Source organism: Alosa sapidissima, chromosome 1 (assembly GCF_018492685.1).
Source record: "Alosa sapidissima isolate fAloSap1 chromosome 1, fAloSap1.pri, whole genome shotgun sequence".
NCBI classification, from domain to species: Eukaryota; Metazoa; Chordata; class Actinopteri; order Clupeiformes; family Clupeidae; genus Alosa; species Alosa sapidissima.
Window position 1 is genome coordinate 36,866,797 of NC_055957.1, and position 14,372 is coordinate 36,881,168.

At 40.0% G+C, this 14,372-nt stretch overlaps 2 protein-coding genes across 4 annotated transcripts; one reads left to right on the forward strand and one right to left on the reverse strand.

The window, feature by feature from the left end:
• The first annotated feature begins 386 nt into the window (after positions 1-386).
• Positions 387-11,096, forward strand: LOC121705161 (choline transporter-like protein 1). 2 transcript variants are annotated; one of them, XR_006030904.1, is made up of 17 exons: positions 387-674; positions 1,367-1,453; positions 1,615-1,757; positions 2,082-2,218; positions 2,332-2,425; positions 4,535-4,695; positions 4,905-4,994; positions 5,137-5,273; positions 5,573-5,759; positions 6,697-6,865; positions 8,781-8,937; positions 9,028-9,111; positions 9,540-9,677; positions 9,859-10,095; positions 10,209-10,280; positions 10,396-10,590; positions 10,961-11,096. XR_006030904.1 is itself a non-coding variant. In XM_042086349.1 (16 exons), the coding sequence occupies exons 1-16, from the start codon at positions 651-653 to the stop codon at positions 10,411-10,413; spliced, it is 1,935 nt and encodes a 644-aa protein (XP_041942283.1). In that variant the 5' UTR covers positions 387-650; the 3' UTR covers positions 10,414-10,698. The 2 variants fall into 2 exon arrangements, 1 of the variants encoding a protein (XP_041942283.1); XM_042086349.1 differs by lacking the exon at positions 10,961-11,096 and having other exon boundaries at positions 10,396-10,698.
• Positions 11,097-11,369: 273 nt separating this feature from the next.
• aptx (aprataxin) lies at positions 11,370-14,372 on the reverse strand. Of its 2 annotated transcripts, none has more exons than XM_042093485.1 (8): positions 13,995-14,372; positions 13,820-13,866; positions 13,653-13,706; positions 13,187-13,423; positions 13,011-13,070; positions 12,703-12,926; positions 11,925-12,028; positions 11,370-11,753 (listed from the first exon to the last, which is right to left on the reverse strand). In XM_042093485.1, the coding sequence occupies exons 1-8, from the start codon at positions 14,122-14,124 to the stop codon at positions 11,599-11,601; spliced, it is 1,011 nt and encodes a 336-aa protein (XP_041949419.1). In that variant the 5' UTR covers positions 14,125-14,372; the 3' UTR covers positions 11,370-11,598. The 2 variants fall into 2 exon arrangements, with proteins under 2 accessions (XP_041949419.1, XP_041948645.1); XM_042092711.1 differs by having other exon boundaries at positions 13,187-13,492; positions 13,995-14,371.

Below are 14,372 nucleotides of genomic sequence, written 5' to 3' on the forward strand. Positions count from 1 at the left end.
GCAATCCTCCAAATCTCATAGAACATTATGCAGCTGTTTCCGTGCTGATAGCAAAACCTTTAGGGATTTTTTTTAGTAGGCCTATTCTGCCTTAGGTGTTTGCCATCATAGTGTTAACATAATAGGCTAATCCACTTCATTGCAAGGGAAAATGTAGAAAGATAACAACGTCAGCACGAACTATTCTTCGAGAGAACAATTTCAGTCATCTCGAGCACACGTTGAAGTTTTCAAGATGCTTTTTTACATAGGCCTACTTATTCTAATACCCAGAAAAATATTCTCTCATGTGAACCCTTGCAGGTAATACAACAACTGTCACAATGCCTCTTTATACCTCAAGAGGCGTTACCCTTACAACAGTGCCATCATCTGGATCAAGTTTCGGTTTCTGTCTTCCTATGCGGTTGCGGTTGGTTTGTAGCTGGTAGATCCGAGGGGAAGACTCAGTGGTGGCATATCGTAAACAAGAATTTTAAAACAAAAGCAGAGAGAAAAAAATTCAAGGCCAGAATATGGAGTGTTAAGTCGGTTTATCCTAACTCTACAACGATTCTTCAAAAACGTAACACCTTCCAGAATATCTGTTGTTAAGTGGGGAAGGCGGAAGAAGTCCTCGATAGCCTACGTTTTGTGAATTCTTGCAGGCAATGGCGTGTTTTGGCAACAATGAGGTAAATATATATATATCAACGTCATTGTTTCTCTGTTGCGGAACTTGAAAATCTGAAACTACACAAACGTTAGCTAACTTAAACTTTTGGAAATTGTGCACTCTAAAACATACGCTATCGTCGTCCGCAGTCAGTCAGTCAGAGCAATAAGTCAGTCTTCAACAACTGGAGAGTTATGCATTCCTCGCTATGATTCCTCGTAGACAATGCACAATAGCGATGGTACCATTAGATCCTAATTTCTAGTTCTATCAGCCTTTTGTAGGCTATATAGACATGTGGGTTGGTGTTCCTCTGGTAGACTGGCACTATCTAGGAAGGGGCTGGTGTTTTATGAACCTCTCCAAGATGTTTAGGCTATGTTGTCTAATGTTGAGTCATTTGAAATTGGGGCAGTCTATACATGTTGCTTATTAGGTTGGCTTGGCCTGCCTTAGTACCATTTTTTTAGCGCTTTAGTGTCACTAAGAATAAAATAGCCTGGCCATCATCCTGGTTAAACATAGACAGCTGTGATTAACATTGGCTGTGTAGCCTACTATAGCCGAGGCTACTACCACAGTAGTCTACCGCCAGATAGCTTTCACAAAACTTGAATTGCGACAAAACCCTTTTAACGTTTTTTTTAGACAAATATTTAAATCCAAAAAAACAATGCCATGTCTGCTAACATAATTTGTTTTTGTTTACAGAAAAGGACTGAATGGACTCCACTGGAGGAGAGAAGTGTCACAGACATACCTTGGCTCATCTTTTTCATTTTGTTTTGCATTGGCATGGTGAGCGTCAGGTTTATCAGCTGATTTTGATATACTGCATTATATCACCACACAATCAACTGTTTGATTTTTCAGATCTTAAATATTTAATCAAAAGTCATGTATTAATAATAGGTATGGTCCTTTGCTCATGCTGGTTTTGTGTACTTTGTGTATACTAGGTTATAATAACTGGATTATCAATTGCCATGGGTGGTACATCCAGACTGGTAAAGGGATATGACAGCTATGGGAACATATGTGGGCAAAACAACAGCAAGACTTTAGACATTCCTCAAAATGGAGGGGATTTCACACAGAGAAAGTGAGTCATCTGTTTCACCTTTCTGTTGTAGCAAATACTAGGTATACAGATATGTAGGCATCCAAGACACAATGTTACAAGACATGAATATGGCTATAGTGAGCTTTGGATTCAGCTGTTTTGTTATTAGTTTTACTCAAAACTTTTACTCAAACTCACTTTTAGTGCAAACTGTTTGAAAACCTGCACAATTTTCCTTTCATCTGTCTTTACTGAAATACAAAATATAGTTATGCATCTTTTTCTTAACTGTAGGATATTCAGTATGAGATGGTGTATCCAAGTGCCCTTATTGAAATAATAATCTTCATTGGAACCCTGCAGGTTTGTGTTCTTCCTGGAGCCCTGTAAGATTGACCTTGTTAATAGGAAGATGAAGTCAATAGCTCTGTGTGTGTCAAAATGCCCAGAAGAGGAACTAAAAACCCTTGAGGATGTCAGAAAGTTTGCAATTATGAATGGTGAGGACCACAAAATCTGCTGTATCTTTTGATGTAGTTTTGTTTAAAGCTGTGACTTCAGTATTCAGTCCATGTCAGTTCAGCACTGTGTTGTTTTTTATTTTTATTTCTAGGGTCAAAACTTTGTAGATATGACATAGAGCATTCCTCTTACCCCAGCCATCCTGACAAAGCAGCCGGCTGTCCACAACTGCCTGTTAAGCCCAGGTATGGTACAGAAGACTGCATGCATGTTGTACGATTCTCCCCACATTACCTGTTAAGCCCAGGTATGGTACAGAAGACTGCATGCATGTTGCACGATGCTCCCCACATTACCTGTTAAGCCCAGGTATGGTACAGAAGACTGCATACATGTTGCACGATGCTCCCCACATTACCTGTTAAGCCCAGGTATGGTACAGAAGACTGCATGCATGTTGCACGATGCTCCCCACATTACCTGTTAAGCCCAGGTATGGTACAGAAGACTGCATGCATGTTGCACGATGCTCCCCACATTACCTGTTAAGCCCAGGTATGGTACAGAAGACTGCATGCATGTTGCACGATGCTCCCCACTTTATTAAATCAATAATGCAACTGTCTGCAGCTTACCTTTTATTGAGTAGAGAGAGCTTCCTGCCATGTCTTACTGGTCTGAGCTTGATTGCACATTAAAACCCATTACTGTCCACGAAGGACTTAATTTATGTATATATACCATAATTTAATGTATTTCTTAGTCTAGTTTTGCCATTTTGCAGAACTTTGGGATTTCCCTATGGGGTTTTTAATATAAATAAAATATGTTTTAAATCTAATCCTTACATTTCATTGCACTGTATCTTGAAACCTATGTAAAAGCAACTGCATTTCAACAAATGTGGGTGAAAGGGAGGACAATAAAATGTTTCAGAGATATTGACCTGACTTTAAAAAAGGATTTAAAGGCATCCTAGTTTTTTACCTTAGTAGAACAGCTTCAAAGTAATTTTGAAAGTAGCCTAAACAAACCAGCCTGGCAACTTTGCTCTCCCCCTACCCGTTTTACAAAAATGGTGCAAAAGCCTAGTATTTGTGGGGGCAGCCGTGGCCTACTGGTTAGCGCTTCGGACTTGAAACCGGAGGGTTGCCGGTTCGAACCCCTACCAGTAGGCACGGCTGAAGTGCCCTTGAGCAAAGCACCTAACCCCATCACTGCTCCCCGAACACCGCTGTTGTTGCAGGCAGCTCACTGCGCTCACTGCGGATTAGTGTGTGCTTCACCTCACTGTGTGTTTCACTAATTCACGGATTGGGATAAATGCAGAGACCAAATTTCCCTCACGGGATCAAAAGAGTATATATACTTATACTTATTTGTGGTCGACATAGCCCTTTGGAGATTATCTTTGCCGGTTCCTATCTTTCGGCTTGTAAACAAATCCACATGTTGTTGCACATCCACTACCATGTGCAAGCCGTGAGTGCATTGAATGACTTTTTTTTATCCCCAGAAGAATAGCATATAAAATGGCTCTAAGGTCTGCACAATGGCAATACTGAAGAAAACATGTATATTGTAGTCCGAAACTCAGTAATGGAGCTACATTTCTAATCAAGTCTAAATGGTCCTAAAACCAAATAGAAAAATATTGTTTATAATTAATTCTTCTCTGGGCCTATGTGGGGTGTAAATGCATGACATCTTTTGACCATGTGATCACAGGAACATGCATTTCCACCTGTGTTTTTAGAAATACTGAAAACAGTATGACAATAGAAATGGCTGTATGTCAGAAACGACAAGGATTTACAGCATAGTTGTACCGGTGGTGGTACTGTTGGAGTCAGAAGTAGAATTTTAAGAATATGTTACTTGTCCTGTAACAGAATCCGTTACTTCGGTGTGAATCTAATATTCATCATCATATCAAATAATTGTTGAACTTAATTTTGTGATTTTTTAAATCTCAACTTTGTCCACTGATGCCATGATAAATATGAACAATCATAATTTTTTTTATTTTGTTTTTATGTGTAGCTTGTTCCAAGAGGCATTAAACCAAATTTCATGTTCCTGCCTCTTGCAGAAAAAAAACTAAGGGTGCCTTTCCTTAGCATACGTTTTTTAATAATATTTCATATTTTTTTAATAATCATTAGCCACATATGGTTTAAGGTCTGAACTAAGGGAACTACCTGAACTTGAACTAAAATGTTGTTTTCCTTGAATTTCCCCTTGGGGATTAATAAAGTATCTATCTATCTATCAATGTTTTGAGCTTGATTTAAAGAGTGAGTATGTGACAAATAAAATGGCCCTTTGTTAAATGATTATATCTACCTCTGCAGCAAGGCTCGGCTCAACCGCTGTGTCCCAGTTGATGTCAGCTGCTACGCCCAGTTTGCTCAGGCCCTAGTCAACTCCGTCAGTGAGAACGTGTTCCAGAGGATTGCCGCCGGCGTCATGGCCTCAAAGGAGATCATCTTTGGACTCTGCATGCTCTCAATAGGTATGGCCATCAACTAGGCTAGTGGTCTACCAGTAGAGCACCGTGCAACGGTTTACATGGATTAATAGTATCAAATATGGATGTTTACATGAATTTTTGTTTTACATGGATTAATGGTATCAAATATTTTTCACCTTATTACATATTGGTCTTTATCTATTATGGAGAGATGTGCAGTGAATATGGTGCTTGTCTTTTGCTCTCCACAGTTCTCTCAGGGATTCTTATGGTGGTGATCAGATACATCTCTGCCGTACTGGTGATGATTCTCACAGTACTCGTAGTCTTGGGCTCCATCGGTATGATCAGCAAAAGTCTTTCTGCATCTGTTATCACTTTGTATTCCTTTCTATCTTGAAAAAGATAGATTAGAATTCTCAAAATTAAGATCGTTCATCTTGGTCTGGTGTGAAGGGAAATCCTTTTCTCCTTCTGTTTCAGCTGGCACTGGTGTTTTATGGTGGTTGTATGTAGACCTTAAGAAGTCTACTAATTCCACCTCACCTGTTGAACAAGCGATAGCTCAAGGCAACACCCAGGGTCTCCTTGCCTATGCAATCACAGCCACAGTGTTTACGGTAAAACTTTCCAAATATCATTTCGATGTAGATTCACCTATAGAGTAACCTGCTTGTTAGGAATGAAGGCATGTTTAGACTAGTACATTTTAAATGCTTAAAAGTACAAAATACTAAGAAGTTAGAAAATAGAAAAAGTAGGTTAAATTTGTTCACATCTACTATCATTTATCTATTTGAGTTAGCATGTTTAACAAAGCAGTCATTTTTGCATTTATACAATAATGAAAGTAAAGTAAAGACAGAGTGCTGTCGGCAAATGTTATATTACTCTAAGGCTCAGGATGGTCTTTTTCCAGGTGGTGCTCCTGCTGTTGATTGTCTTCCTGAGGAAGCGAGTGGCTCTTACCATTGCCTTGTTCCATGTGGCAGGGAATGTCTTCACTCATATACCTTTGCTAGCCTTGCAGCCAGTGTGGACGTGTATGTCCCTTTTGCTTTTTTGGGTGTGTTGGCTTGGGGTGCTCCTGTCTCTAGGAACTTCAGGTAAGATGTTAGCCTGGGTGAACCCAGACAAATCTACGAGTGCATTTGATTTTGCTCACCAATCTTAATTTAGATTTGAGAATCCAAACGTCCGTATGTCGGTCTGTCTCTATCTTAGCGGTATCTCAAAAACACCTCAAGCATGTGCTTCAATTTGATACAAATGTTCAATTAGACTCAAAGACGAACTGATTAGATTTTGGGGGTCAAAGTTCAAGGTCATTGTGACCACAAGTACTGTTTGTTTTGAAGAGTGGGTGCGCACATCCAAAGTAAAGTTTTTTCTGCAGGTGCCAGACAATAGTATCAGACAGTAGAAAAAAAAGTGTGGTCTGCACACTGCAACTGCTCCAAAATATAAACTTTATTAATTTAAAAGCAACGTTTCGATCCCCTTGGATGCCTGACGAAGATCCAAGGGGATCGAAACGTTGCTTTTAAGTGTGCAGACCACACTTTTTTTTTCACAAGTACTGTTTGTCCCATTTCCATGAACCTATATTTCAAGGATGCCTTGAGGCACATTCTTCAATTTGGCATGCTTCCACACAAGGAGTTGCCTTTGCAATTAGCTAATTTGGAGGAGTTGAAATTATGATTTTGATTCAAAATTGATTAATTGTGTAGTAGGCCTAGTAGGCAGCAGTCAACTAGCTGTGGATAAAATTGGTAAAGGCTAAATGGGCTAGACATTCCTATGTATGGAAGTACTTCACTGAAAATGAGATCTGAACAGCTGTACTAAGCATCTGCTCTAGATGACCATATAGATATGAAACACTTGCTTCCAACATCTACTACTAGCAGTAATGTTAGCACCAGCACTGTACTCAGTCAACTAATAAAAATCGTGAAATCCTTAGCAGTAAGATGAATCTGAGATTAGTGACACTATTATGGTGCCACCCCACCAGTCATAGCCCTCTCGTCTCCACAGGAAGCCCTGTGTTGAATACAGACACACAAACGGTGGAGTTCAAGCTGGCTGAGCCGCTGCAGTACATGGTGTGGTACCATGCCGTGGGCCTCATCTGGGTCAGTGAGTTCATCCTGGCCTGCCAGCAAATGACTGTGGCTGGCGCTGTGGTCACCTACTACTTCACCAGGTAAGGGTCATGGCATCTCAAGGAAAAGAGGTCTACTGAGGCATAAATGTAATCGTAATAACGATCACAAAAATGAACTAATTAATCAGTTTTGCAGTGATTTATCACGATTAATTTCACAAATTCAAACACACTTTTAGCTTTGAACACAGATTCTGCACAGAACAATACGGCTAATAGATTTCCAACTAGATGTACCGCATAGCGTTACAAAATATGACCGCTGCTCAGTCCTGTACATCCTCTCCCGCTTGTCATGATTGTTAATTTGTCTCCATCTCCTACTCAACCCCCTACTCTTGCAACTTTTGTGTATGCTTGTATGTGCGTGCCTGTGTGTGTGTGTGCCTGTGTGCTTGCGTGTGTGTGTATGTCAGTTTGTCTCCATGTCCTATAGAGCCTGACCGATATGGGATTTTGAAGGGTGATAACCTACCAATATTTCAATATTTGAGTTTTTTTCAAAAACTGATAACCGATATATCGGCCGATAGTCATTTTAACAAACACAATGTAAAAATGTTCTCCCATAACAAGGTTCTAATCAAGGTGGGACATTATGTATTTGAATAGGCCTAACTATCTAGTTTCCTAATGAAAAGCTCTTCATAAACAGCAATTTATTTGTTTAAAAAATAAAAGAGAGTATAGAATAGAAAGAATAAGAATAAAATAGGTCTTTGTTCTGTGATGATTGCCATAAACTACATTGTGAGCAGTTTATACTTGCAGTGCCCGTTCAAACATGCTATTCCTGTAGAAAACCCATAGCCCAATTGCATGCCCGCAGGTAGGCATGCTTTAAAAATAAGATGATAGGGAAAAACATCATTCCAGCTAAGCTCATTCAATAATGAATATATTATAATACATTAGCCTTTAATAAATGTTCAGTGAACAGACTTTAGGCATGGCTTCATGTGACATTTTTTACAGATCAAAATGATATAAGCCTAACAGCTATTTTCAGTTAAGGCTATATTTATTGTTAAGCCTATAGAATAACTTCAGGATAGAGATGACAAACCATTTTGTGGAATGATGCATCATATGAAATTTGCAACGATGTGACTTAAAAACGGTCTCTGATAAGCAGTATAAGTGACATCTCGCTCTGTCTGCCAATCATTGTCTGTCTGTGTGGCATTCTGAAACATACTATTAGCTTATCGCGTTTCAATTTGGGACTTTGCAGCTGGAATTGTCGTTTTTTTTATTAAAAGTCTCAAGTCCAAAATAGCCTGGGCTATTCCAATTGTCAGTTTATTGCACATTTTTTCGTCGTTTTGAAGACACTGCATACCCGTTTTTGTTGGCGTGTTGTTGCGAAATCTGCGGAATCATTTTATGCAAGCAAACTGCATACAAGGAGCCTTAATTGTTGATGTCAGACATGATAATCATCCAAGCATCTTGCATAATGCATATGCTGTCAAACTTGGCACTGCACGTAGTCTAGTGAGTGTTTGGGAATGAACGTTAGCTCAGATGCTCACATTTATTTTGTGTAGACTTTTTGGTGGACTGTGGGCGAGTCATGAGCAGAAAACCCTATTTAGCAAGCAGAAATGTCCTAGCCTGATGTTTAGAGTGCATCGTAGACACAGGTGCCCTGTATATCTTCCATCAGCAAACCATTGCATTAGCGAACGTTAGTGCGACCGGGTATTGTTGACCAAAAATTCAGGAAGTAGATGACTGAAGAAAAGAAAGAAGAAAAATACTTTGACAATCCATATATGACCGCTACGATAGCGGCGGCCATAATAAAACCATTAAGATCATTGACTCTTGGCTTGAAAGGCATATTTTGTATGCACATTAACAAACCCCAGACCAATAAGTGCCAGTTGATTGCCAGTTTTTTGTAGTATAAACACTGTTATAAAACTGCCATTTCACCTATACTGTGCAGGAACAAGTCTCAGCTGCCTGTGATGCCAATCCTGACCTCAGTCCTAAGGTTGGCACGCTACCACTTGGGCACTGTGGCCAAAGGGGCCTTCATCATCACTTTGGTGGAGATTCCACGCCTCATCCTCACCTACATCCACACCCAGCTTAAAGGGAAAGTGAGTAAACGTGAGAGGGCAGGAGTGTTCAGTAGAAATTGCTCTACAAAGACAAATGTTAACCATGCATTGTCAAATTGCATTTTGTAGGAAAATGCTTGTGCTCGCTGTATGCTCAAAGCATGCATATGCTGTCTGTGGTGTCTTAAGAAGTGCCTTCAGTACTTGAACCAAGTAAGTGCTATTTGTTCACTCGTGTTGATGCATAATGCATACTTTTATAATCAGGGAGCGCTCCTAGACAATTGAAAAACGTGCAAAAACATATTTTCATTATTTTTTCAAAACTTTCATGACTTAAAATGTACAAAAATAACTGGTTGAACTTATTTAACAGAGGCTATACCTCTATACATCAAAGTAACCAGCAGACTTAGCAACAATGAACAGAATTTCCAGTTACACATTATACATACTTCTCTCTGACACGTTTTCTCTGGCACCTGTTATAACATATTTTGGATTGTGTGCACCCGTTTGCAAAAATATATGTATTCGAAATTACTCATCATGAATACCGAAATGTAACATGCATGCCAAATTAGTTGTACTATTTGTAAGTACTCTAGTTTTAAATTCCATTATTTTTTTATCACTTGTAGAACGCATATACAGCCACTGCCATCAACAGTACAAGTTTCTGCACATCTGCCCAAGATGCATTTATTATCATGGTGGAGAATGTTGTTCGTGTGGCTGTCATTAATACCGTGGGGACCTTCATCCTCTTCCTTGGAAAGGTATTGTAATGGGGTAAATTATAAAATGTGAGGAGTGTTGAGGCAAATGTATCTACCTCTAATTTCATATCCAATGCCTATATGAATTGTTAATGTGGGTAGAATGTACTGAATGTGTTGTCTATTTATAATGAAAATATAAACCACTGACGTCTAATTTAGGGTCTTTATATTGTTGCAGGTGCTGGTTGTGTCATGCACAGCTTTTGTGGGTGTCCTTACTCTGAGGTACCAGCAAGAATACACAGTGTGGGTAGTACCCGTGATTATTGCCTGTCTATTTGCCTACTTGGTTGCCCACTGCTTCCTGTCAGTCTATGACATGGTGGTGGATGTGCTCTTCCTCTGCTTTGCCATCGACTCCAAGTACAATGATGGGAGTCGTGGCAAAGAGTACTATATGGAGAAGGCTCTCATGGTGAGTGGGGGAGAATGGGACATATGGAGATATATCTGTTACCAAGCGGAGATTTGACTGGACAAGCATGCGAGTTCTGTGTGAATGACTGAGGGTGTTCTTTACTCGTATAGGAGTTTGTAGAGAACAGCCGTAAGGCAATGGAGCGGGATGCCTCAGGTGGCAGCAAAGAACTGACACCAATGGTGAGTAATGTTTCCCAAGTACATTTATCATGCCATAGTCTTAGGCATCGAATCACTTTTCGTCAATAAATTAAACATGTATCGTATACTCATCTGATTCTGTTCTCAATTTTAGGCACGTAGAGGTAGGTAGGTTTGGCTGGACCTGATGAAACAAATGACACCGCAACACACCTCAATCCTTGATGCCATTTTCTAATGCCAAATGCACCCTTTAATATCCTGAAACTGTCAGTGTGTTGCATTCCAGGTGAAATGGTTTATGACATGTTCTAATGCCAAATGCAGCCTTTAATGTCCTGAAACAGTCATAGTGTGTTAACCTGGCAATAGCCAGATGAATTTCGCTCCGCCTAGCTCCACTCATCCATCTGGAACCGATCCATTGAAGTGTTGCTTCAGAAGGCTGGGCCTAATCAAAAAATGCTTGCATATGATTGAATAAGCCACTTGTCCGTCATCTATTGACGTGCTACTTCAACCACTCACATCGAAGCCAACCCATGACACTAATAACAGACTCACAGTCGCTTCTACGCTATGTCACATCTATGAAACTCCCGCCCTGCGTCCTGATTGGCTAAACCATAAAGTTGGTCAATGGAAGAGGTCCCAGATGGATGTGAGTGAAGCTAGGCGGAGCTAAGCGGAACGACATTCATCTGGCTAGGGTCAGGTTAATAGTGTGTTGCACTCGAAGCAAAATGTTTTACTTGACTGCCTTAACTTTTTATATCAGAAAAGTGTTTATAGATATGTTAAATTGTTCTACTTACTGGAGTGTTTGTTCAAAGTTATTAAAAGCTATTGATTATATTTTAAAACATCCATGACTTTCTTTAACACATATTCTTTAACATCTTTAACACACTTTAACATATTTAGTCTACAGGTAAACTGCAATCGTAAATTTCAGTTTCTTCAACTGACCACTAGAGGGCAGCATAACCCTTTTCTACTCAGAGCCGTATATAGAGCTATATACGGCACTGTTTCTACTTAGATCCGCAGCTAGAAATGTTCAACTCTGTTTTTATCACTCACCATGTGTTATGCACTCAGACTCAAAATGTCTATAGTCACTACAAGTTCTAGGAAACACAAATGTATTTATTTGTTGTTACAACTATTAGTAAAAGTGTTCATCATAAACAGAACAAACTAACTTTATGCAGCATTACTCTGCAATACAACAGCTTCAAATACTTGAAAACATAATTACAGCTCTGACGAAGTACTGTAGGACAACAAGAGTCCGGTAAATACAGAATAGTGTAACACAGATAACAATGAAAATGAGCTCTGTACTGAACTGAGGTCAGACTGTGAAGTGGCATTTCAGATGCTCCTTCAGTTTGGGTATGGTGGCTTGTTCCTTTTCACACACATGGCAACGCAGAGGCAGCTTCAACAGCTCCGCCATCCCTTCCTTTACGCTCACTTTTCCATTATGCTCCAGCATGGTGATTACTTCTGATGACACAAAAGAATTACAAGTCAGAACAAGCTGCAATCATTCGATTGCTGGAGGCAGACCATTACCAGGATGTATATGTTATGTATATGGCTGGGGTGATATATCTGGATGAATAGCATCTGTGAGTACATAGTAAAGATTCCAATCCGTGTGTTTGACCATCTTACCTTGAGATTCAATGAAGTAATCTGTAGTGAACGAATTCCAGTGTTTTTTGTTTTTCAAGGATGGCGAGTCAAAATCTTGGCTGATGACATGAAGATGGACATGGCTGCAAAACATGAAAGGACATGATCAATGAAAAGTTAATATTACAGCCTCATTAATGACATATTGTATTGCTCAGTCCAACCCACTTTTGCCACTTGAGCCAGAAATGAAACAAGGGTTTTTTAGCATAGAAAAGAGCGAGAGGACCCTGAGGAGCAATGTGCAGAATTTCATTCAAGGTATTGCCTACTGGAATAAAATTACAGACCACACATTAAATGTTAAGTAACTGGTCAGTGAGAGAGTCTGACAGATGGGTCAAATATGTTGCTGTTACAGAGATTAGGATTCACTGCAATAGTTGTGTACAAAAACATTTAAACTAACACTGACAAATAAATATAGTACAAGGCATACTTTTACAGTACCCTCCAGAATTATTGGCACCTCTGCTAAAGTTGACTAAAAACCGGTATAAAAAAATTATCTGTTGGTGATTTATTTTAATCTCACAGTGAAATAAATTAGGAAAAAAATCAACCTTGAAGGAAAGCAAATTTATTTTGAGAAAAAGGAAAATATCAAAGAAATAAATATTTTTAACAAAAACACACACAATTATTGCTCACAATTATTGGCACCCCTGAAAAAAATCTTATATACAAAACCTAACAGAAGCATTTTCCTATATATACAGCACTGACCATGTAAAAAGTATGCGTATTTGCATGTCACCTCATGCTGGGGATGGCATGGTAGCCCAGGCGAAAGCGAAGCTGAATAGCTGGACACTGCTCCACCATCTTCTGGCCCACACCCTGCATGTGCACCAGCAAGTCCCTGTGCTCAGCTCGGAGGGCCTTGAGGTTGGGGATGGACTCCCAGGGCAGCACAAGCCAGTGGTACCGCGCCTTTGGGTACTTGTCCTTAATGACGACCACGCGGTCATCCTTATAGACCTACGGGAAGAAGAGGGGCTGCTTCAGTGAGTCTTGTTCATGACACTGACACATCAATACTGAGTGTCAAAATGACACGCATACCTGCATTTTTGGGTCCTGCATTGACGCCTTTAAGCCCTGACTCCAGTGGCCTCCACCTTCCTGTAATCAATGGCTTTCATAAAGATTACACTGAAAACAATGCAAATGCCCTGTGACAACTTGATAAATATTCTTCAGTGGCATAGACCTTGCTGTTAGGAATGCATGCTTCTCACCATATGGGCATTGGAATGCTCAGGCTTTTTTAGGGTAAGGGCAGCACTTGATCCTCCAGACTGGCCTGGGCCTTTGGCTGCATGTACATGCAGGGTAGTATCCTGCACTGTGTGCTCAAGTGTTGGTTGTTTATTTCTGTGAGCCCCATCATGGGCAGCCTCTCCTGATTCCTCGTGTTGGTGGGGTCTTTTGGAGCCTTTACTACTGTTCTTGCTAGACAGGCCGGAAGAGTCCTCCTTGAAACATGCAGTGTATGGATAAAGCTGGTTGACCAAGCAAAGACGCTGTTTAGTCCTCATTTTCACCTGGCAGCAGAGGTAGGCGAAACATTGGACACCAAGGAAATGAACAAATCTGTATCCAGGTCCCAGCATTGTAATGATTCAATGACAAATTCAGAAGAATTGTATTAGGACATTTCTGTTGGACAAGTTTTAATGTATGAATGCATTTTTGCATTTCTACCTGGTTTCCTCTTCCAATGACTGCCATATCAACACTGCTAGGATTGACGCCCAACTATCCAAAATATCGAGAGAGAAAAGTTCAGGTTTTGTTCAGTTCACCACCAAACCATTTTTTTATGATAATTGACGGGGTCTGTAGTTTTACTACCGTTTTACTGCACTGACCTGTTTTACAATGATGTATCCCTTGTTGTGGTCTGCCTTCAGCTCAACTGTGAGAAGACACAGTTCAAGACACAATTCAAGCGTTCCATCTTCCAACTCCGGCCAGTACAAAGCCAGGCTAGGCAAATGTAACAAGGTCTACTCAACAATCTGTCCGTGGTCTAAAGTATCTTACCTTGTTCCCTTGAGCATTTCTGGTCTTTTATTTTCGTCTCCGGCCCTCGACCCAAAAACACTGCTTCCAGGTGGGGTAACTTGATTGGTTTATGACTGTCATCCTCACTTACTAACCAACACGAGGGCATTCCTTATGTAGTATTTTGCATACGTTTGTTTGCAACTCACTGAACTTGCCGCAATGGAAAGAACTTAGCTACATTAGCTAGCTATCACAATATTACAGGCGTTACAATAAGGTATCCTTTTTTATTTTTTTGTACAAGATTCTATAGTTAACCAACTCTGGTTATCAACCGTCTTTGGTACAGAGAATGTCTAGTACAGCCAAAGCAGAAAGATTGTTCCAGATTGCTGTTACAAGTTACAAGCAAGA